This window comes from Acipenser ruthenus, chromosome 18 (genome assembly GCF_902713425.1).
Source record: "Acipenser ruthenus chromosome 18, fAciRut3.2 maternal haplotype, whole genome shotgun sequence".
In the NCBI taxonomy this organism is placed as follows: Eukaryota; Metazoa; Chordata; class Actinopteri; order Acipenseriformes; family Acipenseridae; genus Acipenser; species Acipenser ruthenus.
In genome coordinates this window covers 31,654,949-31,668,599 of record NC_081206.1, presented here as the reverse complement: position 1 = coordinate 31,668,599, position 13,651 = coordinate 31,654,949, and the positions used below count along the sequence as shown (strand labels likewise).

Sequence of the window (13,651 nt, the reverse complement as noted above, 5' to 3'; positions counted from 1 at the left end):
CTTCTTTGTATATTTCTGTGCTGTTTGGAGCCCATCTGTAGGAATGGTTTAGATTGTACAGCTTACAGGGCTGTGTCTGTGTGTTGTTGATCTGCTCTGTTCTTTTTATGAACACAGTGATTTGACTGTGATCTGACAGGGGGGTTTGTGGTCTGACAGTGAATGCATTAATAAAGGAGGGGTCCAGGTCAGTGATGGCATAGTCCACCACACTGTTACCAAGAGCTGAGCTGTATGTAAACCTACCTAAAGAGTCCCCTCTGATCCTGCCATTCATGATATATAGGCCTAGGCCTTGACAGAGATTCAATAATTGTCTCCCATTTTTATTTACCACACTGTCATGGCTATTCCTGTTTGTGGTCATGTGCGTGTGGTATAGAGGGGATTGTCCGAATATGTGGCTGTTCCCCTGTGTGTTCATGAAGTCAGGCAGAGTGCCTGTTCTGGCATTAAAGTCACCGCAGAGCAGCACACTTCCCTGGGCCTGGAAGTGGCAGATCTCTGTCTGGAGATCATGGAAGGTGTCTTCCTTGTAATAAGGGGAGTCCGATGGGGGGATGTAGGCTGCACACAGGTAGATATCTGTTTGGCAGGTGACAATGCTATTACTCATTTTTAGCCACAGGTGGGTCTCTCCTGTTCTTATTGGTCTAATAGAGTCGGTGAGCTCCTCTCTGTACCACACAATGATCCCCCCTGAGTCTCTGCCACGTTTTACGTGTGAGTGTTTCAGGGAGGGCACTATAATCTCCCTGTAGCCTGAGGGACAGTGAGTGGACACATCAGCACGGCACCACGTCTCGTGGAGAATAATTATATCTATGTTATTTATATTTCTGATGAATTCAGGGTCTGTGCTCTTCAGCCCAAACACTGACGAACACAAACCCTGAATATTCCAGGAGCTAATTGTAAGCGATCTCATATTTATAATTTAAGCTATTTATAATTATTATCTAGAATAAAATATAATGTGAGAAACATTGAACACAAATCAGTAACATGTTTTACACTATTAAGTATTTTGTTATTATTTGTATTATTTTCTTATTCTAATTATTATTATTAGTTGTACATTTCTTTTCTAATACATTTAGAGTGGGGTGTACTTAGCTCATGATTTTGAAAATTAAGTTCAGGAGCTGCCGTATCTCCCCCATCTCAGAGCTGGCTAGGGTCCTTGGTTTGGAAGCAGCTGCTGCATAGCTGTGTTGCTGCTGCTCTGTCTGACTGCTGTGCTGGAGCTGCTGCTGTTCCTGGATCCCTCTGGGCTGGGCTCTGTTGGGCTGGGTCCCTCTGGGCTGGGCTCTGCTGGGCTGGGTCCCTCTGGGCTGGGCTCTGCTGGGCTGGGTCCCTCTGGGCTGGGCTCTGCTGGGCTGGGCTCTTCTGGTCTGTTGTAGTGTGTGCTGCCGGTGTCCAGGCTGCAGAGGCTGGTGTTCTTGGGGGGGTCTCCTCGTAAGCACAGGGCTGCGCTGTCCTTGGTGGTTGTCCGGTGTGCTCCTGTTTCGGGGGTGGCTGGCGGGGTCTCGGCCCATGGCAGTGTCCTTTAGGTTTTTGGCGAAGATCCTAACGCCTTCCTGGTCGAGGTGTACATGGTCATACAGGTGCAGCGTGCTCAGGGTGGGGTGGTGTGCCAAGTGGACATTAGGCAGAAGGGCACAGCCTCTGGAGATGTCACTGTTGATCCTCTGAATAGTGTGCTGGGGGACGTCCTCTCTGGGCAGCAGGGTGGAGATCACTATCTTCGCACCAGGGAACTCCTTTGTGGCCTTCTCCGCTACTCTCCTTACCGACTCGGCCACATCTTCCCCCTGAGAGCCCAGGTCGTTGGTGCCAGTGTGGATGATAATGTGCTCGGGGTCTCTCAGGGTCGACTGGCACAGCAGCTGGAGCGCCCTTTCTGTAGTTGGGCACCAGAATTTTGCTACCCGGCTGCTGGGGAAGAGTCTTCGCTGGTTCAAGTACTTCCCGTTGGAGTCGATAAGAATGGCTACCTTGGAGCTGTATATTTTATTAGCCTGTCTACTCGAGGGAGTCTGTGTCTCTGGGGCAGTGTGTGTGATGTGGGAGGGAGGGGCAGTGTGTGTGGTGGGGGAGTGGGGGGTAGTGTGTGTGGTGGGGGGAGGGAGTGTCTCACTGTCGGGGTGTGCTGGGGGAGTGGGGTGTGTGTTTGGATCAGTGTGTGTGGTGGGGGAGTGGGGGGTAGTGTGTGTGGTGGGGGAGTGGGGGGTAGTGTGTGTGGTGGGGGGGAGTGTCTCACTGTCGGGGTGTGCTGGGGGAGTGGGGTGTGTGTTTGGATCAGTGTGTGTGTGGGATGATGTGGTGTGTGTATCGGTGTCGGTGTCAGTCACACAGGCCCTGCTTGCTGTAGCTCCTGTGTTCTTGGGCTGGCTGTGGTGTTGCTGTTCTGGGTGGGGGGGAGGAGGTGTGACTCTGAGTAGCTGCTCTCTCAGGCTCTGTATGCTCCTCTCTTTGCGCTGCAGCTCCTCTCTCAGCTTGGCCAGCTCGTTTCTCAGGGCCTCGTTGTCCTGCCGCAGCTCTCCCATCTCAGCTCCCAGCTCCCTGATGGAAGCCCTGGCCTCGTTCCTCACCTGCCTCACCTCGTCTCTTATCTGCTGCACGAGGTCGTTCTCTGTCAGCGTGGTCAGGGTGAGCTCCTTGAATTCTGCAAACTCCACCTCCAGCAGTGAGAGGCATTCCTTCAAGTGCTGCACTGTGCTGGGCAGTCTGGGGGTGAGCGGGGGGGTGCGGGGGGCTGCAGTGGGGGAGCTGCAGGGGGCTGTGTCTGCAGTGTGGGGGCTGCAGGGGGCTGTGTCTGCGGTGTGGGGAGCTGGCTGCTGTTCTGGGTCTAGTACCTCTGGATTTTTTTTCTCCTTCTCAGCCAGTTCTTTTAGAGCCTGGAAATCTTTCTCGAATAGTTCTAGGCTGGCCTCAGTTCCCTGAATCATAATAGTGCCATTATAAAACACATTGATGCTGAGCCTTGTGCTGTCAGGGTCAGTTTCGTCTCCTATACGCAGTTGCCTTCCTTTGCAAATCCCTCCCAGCTTGATATTACTATGTGCTGTGCAGAGGGCTGTGTGCCAGGCAGTGGGGTGCTGTGTATAGAACAGCAGGTTGGTTTTGGTCCTCTTGCCCCCAGCCAGGCTGCAGTCTGTTATCAGTGTCTCTGGGGACTCCTTCATTAGCTTGTTCTTATACAGCTTCTTTGCCTTTGCACTGGTGACCTCATCAGGGTATCGGATTACACTGCTAGTCTGGCCCCTCCCACTCTGCAGGTCTAAATTGATACATTTATCCATTCCGACCAACTGCCAAAAACCAACCGGTTTCAGCTGCTTTCAGTGACTGAGAGTTTTTAGCTATTAGGTTTTAGTTAATTTGTTATATTAAAAAGGCTTACCTTTTATTTTCCTCTTCAGTTCTTTTCTTTTTCTTTCTTTCTGTTTCTTTCTCTTTCTTTCTGTTTATTTCTCTTTCTTTCTGTTTCTTTCTGTTTCTTTCTTTCTTTCTCTTTCTTTCTTGTTTAATTTTCCTGGAGGTCTTATTTCTTTTCTTTTCCTCTTCAGTTCAGTTCTTTTCTTTTGCTTTCTTTCTATTTCTTTCTCTTTCTTTCTTTCTTTCTTTCTTTCTTGTTTAATTGTTTAATTTTTCCTGGATGTCTTATTTCTGTAGTAAAAGTTTTCCATTTGTTTTTTATTTGTTCTTACTGATTTATATTCTCAATTCTCACAATTAAATTTACTCTAGATTAACATTTTTTTAGTTTAAATTAAGAGCTCATCTTGCTGCTGCTGTCTCTCTCTCTCTCTCTCTCTCTCTCTGTCTCTCTCTCTCTCTGTCTCTGTCTCTCTCTCTCCCTCTCCCTCTCCCTCTCTCTCTCTCTCTCTCTCTCTCTCTCTCTCTCTCTCTCTCTCTCTCTCTCTCTCTCTCTCTCTCTCTCTCTCTCTCTCTCCTCTCTCTCTCTCTCTCTCTCCCTGTCCCCCCTCTCTCTCTCTCTCTCCCTCTCTCTCTCTCTCTCTCTCTCTCTCTCTCTCTCCTCTCTCTCTCTCTCTCTCTCTCCCTGTCCCCCCTCTCTCTCTCTCTCTCTCTCCCTCTCTCTCTCTCTCTCTCTCTCTCTCTCTCTCAATTCAATTCAATTCAATTCAATGGTGCTTTATTGGCATGACTTACAATAGCAGGTGTTGCCAAAGCAATTATACAATACAGACATGTATATATACAATGCATCATGAATACATATATATAAACAAACTGATTTATAAAATACAGTAAAAAAAAAAAAAAAAAACAAAAAAAAACACATATCACTACTAACAATAAACATGTATCAGGACAATAAGCATTTACCTAATACATACATGCCTACATACACAACAACATACATACTGTATATACATAAGTGTGTGTGTGTCTCTGTGCAGAGCTCTCATTGTGTGTCCCTCAATCTGTGACATGCAGACACATACTGGGCTGCTAGTTGGGCTGTGCTTCTCTCCTCTCCCAGGAGGATTGGGACTTTTTCAGGGTTGGTCATGTTTGGGAAGTTTGGGAGGGAATTTGCAAATTTCTCTCTCTCTCTCTCTCTCTCTCTCTCTCTCTCTCTCTCTCTCTCTCTCTCTCTCCTCCCTCACCCCTCTTCCAGATGATGAGCTCCCTCCGCTCCCTGCGGTACAGCGCAGCGAAGAAGCGAGCGAAGCTGAGCGGCAGCCCTCCGGAGGCCGAGAGCCCGGACTCTGCGCTTAAGCTGGAGCTGACCCTGGACTTCTCCTCCCTCGCCTCGTCCACCTTCACCAGCCCCATCAGTGAGAGTGGCATCTACAGCCCTCCAGAGGCCCCGAGCTCCCCGCTCACCCCCACACCCCCCACCAACACCAAGACCAACACACTGCGGAACCACAGGACCATGTGAGTGACGCCAGCGCTGAGCACTGCACGCATGCATGCACAACCACACATACACACACATACACTTACACATATATATACATACATACACACATGCACATGACTCAGTTTAGTTTAATACTGACTACTACTACAGCTAATAATAATAATAATAAGATATAACTGTAAGAAACGTTTGGCTAACCTAGAGAATGCTGGCACTAGAAGAAACGTTTGTCTATTGGTTTTGTCTGCTTAGTTTAGTAGATTTACTACAAATAATAATAAGTGCTTAATCTAAATGTATTCATGGTCACGCGCACTGTTTGACTATTGGGTGCCTGTGGTTTATAAGACAGGGTTCTTAAATTTAAGGCTCAATCCAGTTTCTCTTTAAAATGTTTCTAAAAGGTCTGTTCATTCATTTTCTGTGTGGATTACAAATCCAGGATGTGTTTTATATGTCCTCACCCGTATTTACATTTCTATTCCTGCAGGTCCGAGAGCTTCAATCCGTTTGCCTCAAGACCACGCCTGGCAGCCACACCAGACCTCATGAAGAGCACTCGCCCTGTGGAGTACAGCCCTCCCCAAGGTATCCCAAGACTACTGTTTCACATTGTGCTCTGTGGTTTTCACTGTATGCACGTTCACCTGGAGCGCCTCAGCCCCATCTCAATGGGTTGTTGCTGTTTCTGTTTATCAGCTGGGTTGTTTTCCAGAGATCAGCAGTTCCTCTCAATGCAATCCTGTTAGTGTGCCATGTGCAGGCAGCCCTTTACCAGGGGTCTTTTTAAAGGGCTTCACGCGCCCCTTAAGGAACCACGTCTTTAGAGCCAGGGCTTCGACTGTGTGATGCTTTCTCTTAAATGCATGCTTGGTCCCAGTGGCTGTGATGAGCAGAGGCATGTTTTGCAGGAGTGTCCTTCCACGATAGAGCAACATCGGATGTTAGTGTCGTCGGGCAGAGAATGGGATACGCGAATGGAGCCGTGGAGCTTGAGGAGGGCAGGCAGGGAGAACCATCTACAACCACTGCTAAAATGCACAGAGGCGCAAAGCCCACTAAAGGCGAGTACGGTACAGTGATCTCTGTCCATAAGGACTGATCTACAGTGTTTGGGGAGCTTTGAAATTGCCTGAAGCGTTTTCTTTCGTATTGAGTTTTATTCATCAATTTGATTGGTTCTTTATTTTAACACCACATAACTATGGAGAAAGATTGTTTTATACTTTGCCAAGACTGTAAATATATATATTAAACATGGTTGGACCCGAGAGTGGCTAGCTGGTCAGTTTAGTTTCTCACTTGTAGACTGTGATGGAGATCTGCTGTATTGTAAGACTTCGTGATAGCTTGTCATGGGTTTCAGTCTTTCAGTCTTTAGATGTTTCAAGGTGCACAGGACTGAGTCAGTGTCTTTTGTTACAGGTTCCCCAGCATCCTTGGGGAACACACAGCAACAGAATAACCACGACGTGACCTCTGCCAACGGAATGCATGAAGATTCTGTTGTCATTGTTGGCAAAGGTCAGTATTCCATCTCGGAAAGTAAAAAATTAAAAACAATAAAACAGCCCTAGCATCAGCAGTGGGTCATCTTCAATCTGCTGGGATGCGGTGATTGCAGTTTCACAAAACGTTCTGGCCGTTTCTTTCTTAAACGCAGTAGTTTTTCTATACATCAGACGAAGGTGTTCTTGTTCCGTTTTCATTTTAAAATCACTAAAACAAACAAACAAAAGCAACAGGTATTGGACAGAGAGACCGTAGTTCCACAGGCTCCTGTGCTGCTTTCCTTGTTCGATAGTTAACTCATTTCCTCATTACTTTCACATTGTCTGCATGCTACGTGTACAGCGTGTTGTTTTATGGCTTCTTGTGCTGTTGCTGTTTGAACATAGCAACCCATTACAGGTCCAATGCTCTCTCCTATTGTTCTGGCTTCAACCCTCGCACTACCTAGCTCCCATTCCTCTCTGTTGCCATGTAAACTACGTGTATCAGTAGACAAGGAAGCATGCCGGGTGCAGTGAATGCTGTGGCGACGCTCCCAGAAACACACACAAAACTCAGGGAGAGAGGGATTGGGCTTTCCTATGGATTGTGTGAGGATTTTCTTATTTTGTTGTTTATTTTTACTCTGAAATTTAAAACTTTGCGGTCTTTTGTAATGTACTTTTCCAAATGATCACACTGGATATATGCAGGAGGCACAGTGAAGAGGCTTTGTTAAGTGATGATGAGGTACAGAGAGCATTTTATTTTTCAATACTTTTGATTTTGCAATACTTTTTGTAACATTTGTCGTTCTCTGAAGTGCTGTGGAAGATTAAAAAAAAGAAGCAGCAATGTTGATACTTTTAGTTGGACAATATACCAGACCAAAAAGTGAAAGTGTTTCATTTTGGAAAGGAATTAGAATGCGGAACACAGTTGAATAAATACAGTTGTAAAAGCAACAGCAAGTTATCTGACCTGCATTGTGACGTATCTGCTACTAGGTTTGAATGACTCGTAAGTCTTCCTTTGGAAATCTGTTTTGATAGATAGTCTTGGGTACAGTAGTAGACAGCTGTCACATTAGTAAAGGGCTTGACTGCTTTTAATGATTTTTTGTGTGTATTTGGATGTTGGGCTGGCGTTAGTCTGAAATGAAATGATTTATCAAACAAACGTGTCGCCCTTCCTCAGCGGCTGTGACGAGGACAGGTTCTCCCCAGTTTCTAGTGCTAAAGAGCTGTTCCTCTGCGGTTCATATATATTTTTTTACTCTTTTTGTTTTGTTTTAAAGGTGTGTTTGGAAGCCCGACGGCTTCGTTGACCTACAGCCAGGCTATGCTGTGCTCTGCTGAGAACGGGGACGGTGCTGGGAAGCACAGCACGGAGACCCCCCCTGCCATCTACGGGAAATCTGTCCAGCAGAACAGCCACAGCACCTTTGAGAGCAGCGACCAGGCTGAGAGAGAAGTGAGTGCTGTGGAGCACAGCTGAGAAGGAGACAGCGCCATCACTTTTTATTTTCTTTCCATTTGTTGTTGGCAGCCGGCCATAAAATCAACCTGTTACTTTCAGTTTCTTCCTCTAGAGGCCGGCTGCTTATTGCTAGAGTTGTTTTTGTGTTTTTAACATAGTGATCCGGAGTAGGGATTGTGTAATAATGCCACGCTAGCCGTTCTTCAGTCATCTCCTGATAAATGAGCACAGCATTCACGATTCTCACTGATAAATGAGCACAGCATTCACGATTCTCACTGATAAATGAGCACAGCATTCACGATTCTCACTGATAAATGAGCACAGCATTCACGATTCTCACTGATAAGTGAGCACAGCATTCACGATTCTCACTGATAAGTGAGCACAGCATTCACGATTCTCACTGATAAGTGAGCACAGCATTCACGATTCTCACTGATAAATGAGCACAGCATTCACGATTCTCACTGATAAATGAGCACAGCATTCACGATTCTCACTGATAAATGAGCACAGCATTCACGATTCTCACTGATAAATGAGCACAGCATTCACGATTCTCACTGATAAATGAGCACAGCATTCACGATTCTCACTCGATTGTTGATTTGAAGGAGGGATGGCTTTCCTATCCTCTTCCTATCCTAGCCTGTTTGGAAAGGACTGTGCACAGTCTCTAGTAAGCGTGTTTCATACTCTGAGGGAGTGATGTTCACTTGACTTACTTTAAACCTGGGATTTTTAATGTTCCGGGTGAATCATCTTCTTGGATTTCAAGCATGCCCGGGCTTTGTTTTTGTGCGCAGGTGACAGTTGCCATCTCCAAGTCAGCCCGTGATAAGATGAGACGGAGGAAGAACAAGGCAGAGAGGGAGCAGCTCCTGAGGGAACAGGAGAGGAAGGAGAGACTCGAGGAGAGCCTGAGGGAGCGCCTGAGGGCAATTGACATCGACAGCAGCCCGGACGGTACACACTGGGGTTTTGTTTTGCAATGAAAATGATGGTGCATTGACATCATTGCACCGCTGTTCATTATAAACAGCTTCCGAGTTGAGACGTCGTTAACCTGCAGGTCTGTAGACTCTTGAAACCCACTTGAAACGGAAACCTGCAAAACTAAATGGGTTATAATACAACAGCATCAATACCCCCTGCAGTGTTAATTACTAATGCTTAATCATTGTGGTATGTGTGAAAGAGCCCAGAGAATTCCTATATGGTGGTAAGCAGAGGGTTAAATGCTTGTCTGTTTTTGTTTTTTCCCCCCACTGCAGATCTGATTGTGAACGGAGGTGTGCTTCTGAAATCCAAGGCTGAATCCTTGTCAGCAGAAAGCACCCCCCTCAGCCCCCCTCCCTTGAAATGCACTCCTAGCTTGAGGAAGGCGCGCTCCCCCAGCTCAGGTAGGATCTGTTTATCACTCTGCTTCTGAACCCGCGCCGCTGAAAAGCGTGCGGGGCGGGGCAGGGCAGGAGGCACAACCGGAACAAATCAGTTGTAACTGAAGAAAGTCTACTATTACAAATATCAGAAACGTTGTTCATTTTTATAACATGAAGCGCATGCCCCTGTATACCTTATGACTGTGGGTCTCTGAGTGTTTGTAGCCCTGTGCTTTACCCTGTGCCCTATGCTGTGTCCCCCAGACGAGGTGTCTGCTGGCCCCCGGACCCAGCGCAAGCAGAGGGCCAGCTCCATCCCCCGCGCCAGTGAGACCGTGGAGCCCTCAGACGTGCGGCCCTTCTCCAAACCAGAGCAAGCACTCCTTGACGCCCTCCGGCTCATGGCTGACGACGACTGGTAAACACAGTTAACTGTGCATCGTTAACATGACCACAGATCAGACCTTTCAAATACATCAGCTAACCCTGTGCATCGTTAACATGACCACAGATCAGACCTTTCAAATACATCAGCTAACCCTGTGCATCGTTAACGTGACCACAGATCAGACCTTTCAAATACATCAGCTAACCCTGTGCATCGTTAACATGACCACAGATCAGACCTTTCAAATACATCAGCTAACCCTGTGCATCATTAACATGACCACAGAGCAGACCTTTCAAACACATCAGCTAACCCTGTGCATCGTTAACCTGACCACAGATCAGACCTTTCAAACACATCAGCTAACCCTGTGCATCATTAACATGACCACAGAGCAGACCTTTCAAACACATTAGCTAACCCTGTGCATCGTTAACATGATTACAGATCAGCTTTCAAACACATCTCACTCAATCAGAACCATTTTGACTGGGAGACATGGAGAATTCTAGTCAAATCTTTTGTCAATTCGATTTATTGTCTTTCTTTTAGTATTTCTAAATTTAGCACCGTTGAATGTTTTTATCAGTTTGATGATCTCATTCAGTCAGAAATGGAAAATGCATTGTATGGAACCTGTTCAGTCTTGGCCTCTTCCCTCAGATAATGTTGATCTATAACTGACTCAGCAATGGCTCACCTTTTAACTTTTAGTTTATATATATATATATATATATATATATATATATATATATATATATATATAAATTATTGTTTATTTCTCATAGGGAAAAGAAGATCGAAGGCATTGGCTTCGTAAGAAGTTTATCCATCTACCATCCGGATGTGCTGACGACGAGACTTCACGACATAGCGCTCGCTATGATTCGGGAGGTGAGTCTTGTCAGTGTACGATTGGATCAGGGAAGCGTAGTTCAAAACACTGTTTTACAACTGAGACCTGGTGTGTTTACCTGGTGTTTTGAAAAACTCCTGTGGTAAGCTTTTACAGGCCATGAAAGAATGGCCCGTTCACCTGTCACCTGTCTCCTCCTCCTCCTCCTCCTCCTCCTCCGTCTCCAGGTGAAGAACCTGCGTTCAGGAGTGTCCCGTGTGGCGGTGATGTGTCTGGGGGACATGTTCACCCACCTGAAGGTCATGGAGCAAGAGCTGGACGGCACCGTCAGAGCGCTGCTGCACAAAGCAGGAGAGTCCAACACCTTCATCAGGGAGGACGTGGACAAAGCCCTGGGCGCCATGGTCAGCAACGTGACCCCGGCCAGGGCGCTGTGCGCACTCATCGCTGGGGGCTCCAGGTGAGAGGCAGCCTGGGGGCGGGGGGGGCTCCTGGAGATCTGAGGGAGGGCTAAGAAGCAGTGCCCTGCCTGCTCTGTTTTTTTGACTGGTACGTTACCCCCAAAAAACAAAGAGCTCTAGAGCTATGGCCAAAAGCTTTGCATCGCCCTGTAGAATTAAATCGCTTTTGCTTCATAAAGTCGAATGAAACCTGCTGAATAAAGTTACGTTAACATATTGAATTTCATAACGCTTTGTAGTATTCCCATATGCTGAACAAAAAACTGACAAAAATTGAAAAATGTGACAAAACCTAACCTGAGATTCTGTACTACTGTTATGGCTTCCAGTAGACTTGTGCGATATGATTTACATATTTTCTTTGTTGATGTTAAATAAAATATTGAAATTATGTTTATATAGATTATAGTTGTGTGTTTTTTTTCTTTTTAAATCATGTCTCAATCCTAAAGTTCCCGGTGATGCAAAACCTTTGTCCATAGCTGTAGTTTTGTATTTGCTGCCATTCTCAGGGATGCATATTGCTAGCATGTTTCTGTTTGAAACAGTTCAGGATAGCGGAGGCGTGAACATCGCTCTCCTCCTGCTGTGTGTCTTGCTTGGTAAGGTCTGCTGACTCACACGATTCTCTTTCCCCTAGTCACCTGAACTCCGTGGTGAGGAAGTGCACCGCGCTGCATCTCTCTGGGCTGGTGGAGAGGATGGGGCCGGGCCGACTGCTCTCTGGAATCAGAGACGTTACCGATCGACTCTTACCAGTCGTGGCAAAGTTTACCCAGGATAGCTCTCCGGAAACAAGGTACTGCTCAGTTGGCACCGGAGACATTGCCCCAAACTTTTGACCTCTTGAACTTTTGAGTCAAACTTTGAAATCTCACTTGGCAACCCTGTCGTGATATCAGAGTAGTGCAGTATTACGCTTGTGAAACCGGAAGTGATCCAGTTTAATGAGTTTATTGTTTGTGACTCGTGTGTCCAGCCCGGTTTGACCTGATCCTAATCGTTTCAGATACTACGGCCGTCGAATGATTTACCTCATGATGTCACATCAAGACTTCGACAAAGTGCTTGAAAAATATTTAACGCCAAAAGACCTGCCATACATCAAGGATACTGTGCACAATCTACGGCTGAAGGTACTTTTGAATTACCTTACGCAGGCTGGCTTTGAAAGAGAAAGAAAAAAATGATCAAAGAAATAGACACACAGACACATTTCTATTATTTTAGATAATTTATTTTATGATATATAAATGGAAATTTAAAAAATAGCAATTGTTTATCTATTTACATAAATGCATTATTAGCAATGTATCCTTTTGCTTATAAAAGGATACATTGCTAATAATGATACATTTCTAATAATGAAAGAAAGTGATCAAACTCTTTTAAAAACCTTTATACTTTTTGTGATTCCTTTTGAGTTTCCGTACATGCCAAACACAATGGAGTTCGGAGGAATCAAAGCTTCCGACTGTCCACTTGAATCTGATTAAACTGCCCCAGCCTGATTCCAGCTCCAAACTGTTTTACATGCAGAATACAGAGAGTGGATGTGGAGTCTGTCCTCAAACAGGCAGCTTAAATGAGATGTGCATGCAGACGCTGCAGTGGATGAAGTCTGATGTGTTTTTTTGTTTTTTTGTTTTTTTTTCTCTCGCAGGGCCTGGGAGAAATCCCCCAGGACGCCCCGTCAGCGAGGGGGAGACGGTCACTCCCCGGCAGCGGCACGACCCGGGCCTCTTCTAACACCCGGGACCCCCACAGCTCCATCGCCAGGTCAGTCCGTCTCTGTATGCAGAGGTAAACCCCAAAAGAAACGGAATGCACTCCATGACAGTCACTTCGACCAGAAGCTGACGCAGGTGCGGCCCTTCCACTCCTGCTCTTGATTCCAGCCCTGCTCTAAATTGTTTACCTGAACCAATGAAACCTCCACCCAGACCCTGAAGTCGTTGATTATCTCATTGTGCCTGATAGACCTGGAGCGGAACGGCCCTTCAGGACCGTGATTGGACACCCCTCAGTTAATGTCTTCGATGTTGAAATGAGCTTTTCAGATGCTTGTATCACTGGACGAGGGATAAAATGTGAAGCATCTCTTAATGGACCCGTTTAGAGGAATGTGTTTAGTGTGTCCCGACTCTCTGTACCTTGAAGAGGCTGCTGTGCTTGTCATTTGTATGAAACCTCGCTCTTCCCCGTCATTTGAACAGGGAGCCCGGCGAGTCGACCTGGAAGCCAGCTGTGCGGAACCTTGTGGATAACCACGAGTTCATCAAGCAGCTCACCGGCACGCTCAACTCCAAGGACTTCAGGGAGCGCATCAAGGGGATCCACCAGCTGGTGTCGGAATGTGAAACAAACCAGGACCTCATTGTTTCAAATATGTTTCCGGTAAGTGCAGTGCTGTTTTGTTTGTTTATTTATTTTTAACATGAATGAGACTTTAACAAAGTGAATATTTTAACTTTTAAAGATCGATGAAAATGGGGTGCAAGAAATGTACTTTTTTTTTCCCAACCACTTCTGAAAGCTGAATTTATGAAGTGGGCAGGGCTGTGCAATAGAGAACAATGGAGAACACACATCAGGGATGGAAATTTGACTCCCATTGCAGAGCTGTTTTGATCCATTCCTTGTTTTACGATGAGATTTAATAAGACACACCTCAGCTTGCTACACTGTGGCTAA

At 46.2% G+C, this 13,651-nt stretch overlaps 1 protein-coding gene across 2 annotated transcripts in view; it reads left to right on the top strand.

The window, feature by feature from the left end:
• Nucleotides 1-13,651, top strand: part of LOC117421894 (TOG array regulator of axonemal microtubules protein 1-like) — a 40,718-nt gene that overhangs the window by 22,699 nt on the left and 4,368 nt on the right. For both annotated transcript variants that reach the window (XM_058990542.1, XM_058990541.1), the window contains exons 6-19: nt 4,649-4,911; nt 5,388-5,485; nt 5,809-5,961; nt 6,323-6,421; nt 7,686-7,861; nt 8,677-8,836; nt 9,145-9,273; nt 9,517-9,670; nt 10,429-10,534; nt 10,724-10,956; nt 11,598-11,756; nt 11,967-12,093; nt 12,621-12,736; nt 13,174-13,354. In XM_058990542.1, the coding sequence (XP_058846525.1) occupies nt 4,649-4,911; nt 5,388-5,485; nt 5,809-5,961; nt 6,323-6,421; nt 7,686-7,861; nt 8,677-8,836; nt 9,145-9,273; nt 9,517-9,670; nt 10,429-10,534; nt 10,724-10,956; nt 11,598-11,756; nt 11,967-12,093; nt 12,621-12,736; nt 13,174-13,354 (2,154 nt within the window). The remainder of the gene's footprint in view (nt 1-4,648; nt 4,912-5,387; nt 5,486-5,808; nt 5,962-6,322; nt 6,422-7,685; nt 7,862-8,676; nt 8,837-9,144; nt 9,274-9,516; nt 9,671-10,428; nt 10,535-10,723; nt 10,957-11,597; nt 11,757-11,966; nt 12,094-12,620; nt 12,737-13,173; nt 13,355-13,651) is intronic.